Raw genomic sequence first — 3,937 nt, 5'->3', positions numbered from 1 at the left:
TGACATTTTCCAGAACCTGACCAAAAAACAACGACAATCACTGCGCAAGATGGTCATCGACATCGTGAGTGACTGGATAGTAATCAGTAACCAATAGGAACATCTCTGAAATAGTGTCCACATCAGCTTAAAAAATGTCCATGGTTGTACTTGATTGCTACTGTTTACTTCTTCTATGTTCTCAGATGTTACCAAAGGCAATTCTCCATTAATATGGAGGATCTGTTCTATTGGTTAGTCCCTGGCAGTATTGTGACAGCCTGTGTTGTGTCTCTGGTGGTCCCCAGGTCCTAGCGACTGACATGTCCAAGCACATGAACCTGCTGGCTGACCTGAAGACCATGGTGGAGACCAAGAAGGTGACCAGCTCTGGAGTTCTACTCCTGGACAACTACTCTGACAGAATACAGGTTCTGCAGAACATGGTGCACTGTGCGGACCTGAGTAACCCCACCAAGCCCCTGCAGCTGTACCGCCAGTGGACCGACCGCATCATGGAAGAGTTCTTCACCCAGGGGGACAGGGAGAGGGAGAGAGGCATGGAGATCAGCCCTATGTGTGACAAACACAACGCCTCTGTCCAGAAGAGCCAGGTACCCAAACAAACCAGACACACACACACACGCACACGCACACACTGAAACACTCACTCTGCTTTGAAACAAACCACACACCCATACCCCCCCCCCCACACACACACACAGACACACAGACACACACACACACACACAGACACACTAACACACACAAAAATCCTTTCTATTGTTTTTCACTAACCCTAACCCTCCCTGTCCTCTCTCCAGGTGGGCTTCATAGACTACATCGTCCACCCTCTATGGGAGACGTGGGCAGACCTGGTGCACCCTGACGCTCAGGACATCCTGGACACTCTGGAGGACAACAGGGAGTGGTACCAGAGCACCATCCCCCAGAGCCCCTCACCTACCCTGGACGAGCCTGAGGACGGCAGCCGCCCCGCTGGAGGGGACAAGTTCCAGTTTGAACTCACCCTGGAGGAGGACGGGGAATCGGACACGGAGAAGGACAGTGGCAGCCAACCCGAGGAAGAGGAGGAAGAAGAGGAAAACAGTTGTAGTGACTCAAAAACACTCTGTACGCAGGACTCAGAGTCGACAGAGATACCACTGGACGAACAGGTGGGGGAGGAGGAGGAAGAGGAAGTGGAGGTGGAGGGAGAGTCCTCTTCATCACAACCTTGTGTAGTGGAGGAGGAAGAGGAGGGGGAGGAAGGGGAAGAGAAGGGAGAGGAGAAACCAGCCGATACATAGCAGTGTATGGACGGCAACTAACTTTTCTTCTTAGTAACCAGAGATGATTATTTATTTTTGGGTTTTGTGGACTATATCTGTAATTATTTTTTATATATATATTTATGTTTAGGGTTCCAAAGCGCACGCTGTTCTCCACCCTTGGCCACTCCTCCCTCCTCATCCTATCGGTCAGCTTCTCAGACACGCCCACTGGTACTTCTACAAGTTTTTTGCACTCAGGAAAACTATTTTCCATTCACGTTTGTACCGGAATAGTCTGTGTGTTATTTCACTTCAAAACCCAGTCCTAGTGTGTTGAAGTTACATTAAGGATTATGATCAGCTGTTTAGAGTGTGTTTAATGCTGTTCATATACAGTATATCTCTCCTCCTTTCAGCCTTGGCTGACCAATGGCAGTGTTTCTGTGTGTTATTAAGTGCCCATTCTTCAGAAGTGACTATAGTGTCTGTTTATCTTAGTTGTTTGTATTTATCAGCAAAGCAACGTGCTAAGTTGTTGTGTGGTCTGAATGAATGAAATCACAACAGGACACGTCACCATGGAGAGAGGCGCTGCAGCACAGTGAGAGAAATGCATTGTGGGAATTTATCAAGACACTTTTCTGAAGTTTAAGTCTTCCTTGAAAACCTGACTAAAAAAGGCTAATATCTTACAGCTCTAATGCTGGGTTTAACCTCTAGAGTTTTTGTATCGTACCATACATAAGATGGAGATCTATTGTAGGTTCTACTTTTGTTAACCAAGATTTTAAAAAATAAGTGACTTTTAAAAACATTTGAAAGGCACTTGAAAACTGTTGATGAGAAATGCCTCGTCTGCCTCTGCTTTTCTGTGTATAAAAGGGTAACTTACCAGTTATTGTTTTGGGGGAGTATTGGGGAGTATTCTCAGAATTCCAAATCAAGCCCTTGCCCCTACACTACACACTACGCACTACATCTGAGAGGATTGGATTAGCGTGTCCAATCCTCTCAGATCTACAGGAGTGCCTAAGGGGTAGGTGTTAGGGCTTGATTTGGGATTGTACATTTATCTAAAAGCATTTACACTATTACTCCCATACCACTGTCCCCATGTTCGGTTGTCATAATCATGTAACAATCATTTCAAGGATTGTTTTCACTGAAGAAAAACATGACACATACCTTACTTTACATTGAATGAAATCATTTTGTCTGACTGACCAGAAAGAAGCCTTTAAGTTCTACTTATTGTTGCCTGCAGTAAATGTGAGCGCATGTCATCAGACAATGCAATGCTTGTAAGAAGCAACTTTGGTTAAAGGATTGAATTGGAGTACTGCAAGTGTACAGAGGTGATGTCACCACGCTCTGCTGTACTGTGGAAGTCTATGGGGGTTTGATACCTATAGCAATGTTATAATATAATTTTTGTAATTTGGTGGGTTGCGACACTTTTCTAACCTTATTTCCTATTACCTGTCAATCATGTCTCCATTTCCTGATTGTGGTGTAGGGATGTGGTCAATTCGATTTTCAATTCGGGAAGCAATTTATTGAATAATAGTTGTAAAAATAAGAGATTAATCTTTAAAATCCCTCAGATAAAGTAATAGCTTTGTGAGATGTCTGAAATATGTACAGTGACAGTCATTATTACAACCACATTTGTGAGTGCTAATAAGAAACAAATCAAATTCCAGTTCAATAATTGAAAGATCCTCATTGAAAATAATGAGCTATTTTCAATTCTTGAATGGGAATTTCAATTCATATCCTGAATTTACTTGAAATGGAATTGACCGCAGCCCTTACTGCAGGTCAGTAATATTTTCCAACGCACTACATGGTTGATGTTTTCACACATTAAAGGTCATGAACAGTCATTCTGATTTCCATGCAAAATAGCCTTGGGGGGATAGAAATTGGCTAACTACCAGGAAGTTTGAAAAGACAGGCTGAGTTGGTGGGGAGCTTATATTCATGAGCTCACCTTGATTGACAGCTCTTTGAAATGCCTATGTCATGAAACTTGGATGCAGTGAGCAGTGTTGCAGTAAAATCATCTGAAGCAAATTTGGTGATACACAAAGCAACTCAAACAACATTGAAATTGCATCAATGATGTAAAAAAAATATATCTCCCATTTGGCATGTCTCTTGTGATGCGGTTCACAGCAGCACTGACAGATGTGTTGACGTGACAACTGCGTTAGAGTATTGAATGACCCCCCCCCCCCCCCCCAACTTTGTTCCATGCTGGCTGAAGACCTAGCTAGCCAGTAACTATCTAACACCAGACATATAAGTATATTTGCCATAGATGAATAATGTAAATTTTTAATTATATTTGCTGACACCCTACAGTCAAAATTTGGCACCAGTAGTGTAGCTATCTGGCTATATAAACCAAGCCCCTGCTCAAACACGCCTTCTCCAATGTTGGTAACAAGGCAGTACTTATTTAAATTAGGTAAGAGAATATCATGTTACCATTGGTGTATTAAAATGAGAGTTAGGGCGATGTCACCCTATCCCCTTAATAATCCCACCTCCTGAATCCAAGTGTTTGACATGGGGGAGGGGACCAGTACGTTTATGATCAAACTTTATCAATGTAGAAGCAATAGTTATTTTTCATACTTTTGGTCATCATACTTTGATCTGGTTTCATCCAAATATCA

The 3,937-nt window shown here is 42.9% G+C and overlaps 1 protein-coding gene across 1 annotated transcript in view; it reads left to right on the top strand.

The window, feature by feature from the left end:
• Positions 1 to 1,289, top strand: part of LOC311140915 (3',5'-cyclic-AMP phosphodiesterase 4D-like) — a gene marked incomplete at both ends in the record, with an annotated part of 1,986 nt that extends 697 nt beyond the window's left edge. The window contains 3 exons of the mRNA XM_084176187.1: positions 6 to 64; positions 288 to 593; positions 804 to 1,289. Of these exons, the coding sequence (XP_084032313.1) occupies positions 6 to 64; positions 288 to 593; positions 804 to 1,289 (851 nt within the window). The remainder of the gene's footprint in view (positions 1 to 5; positions 65 to 287; positions 594 to 803) is intronic.
• Between the last annotated feature and the right edge of the window lie 2,648 nt (positions 1,290 to 3,937).

The sequence above is a fragment of the Coregonus lavaretus genome (genome assembly GCF_964263955.1).
Source record: "Coregonus lavaretus genome assembly, chromosome: 14".
NCBI lineage: Eukaryota > Metazoa > Chordata > Actinopteri > Salmoniformes > Salmonidae > Coregonus > Coregonus lavaretus.
This window is presented reverse-complemented; position numbering and strand designations above follow the sequence as displayed.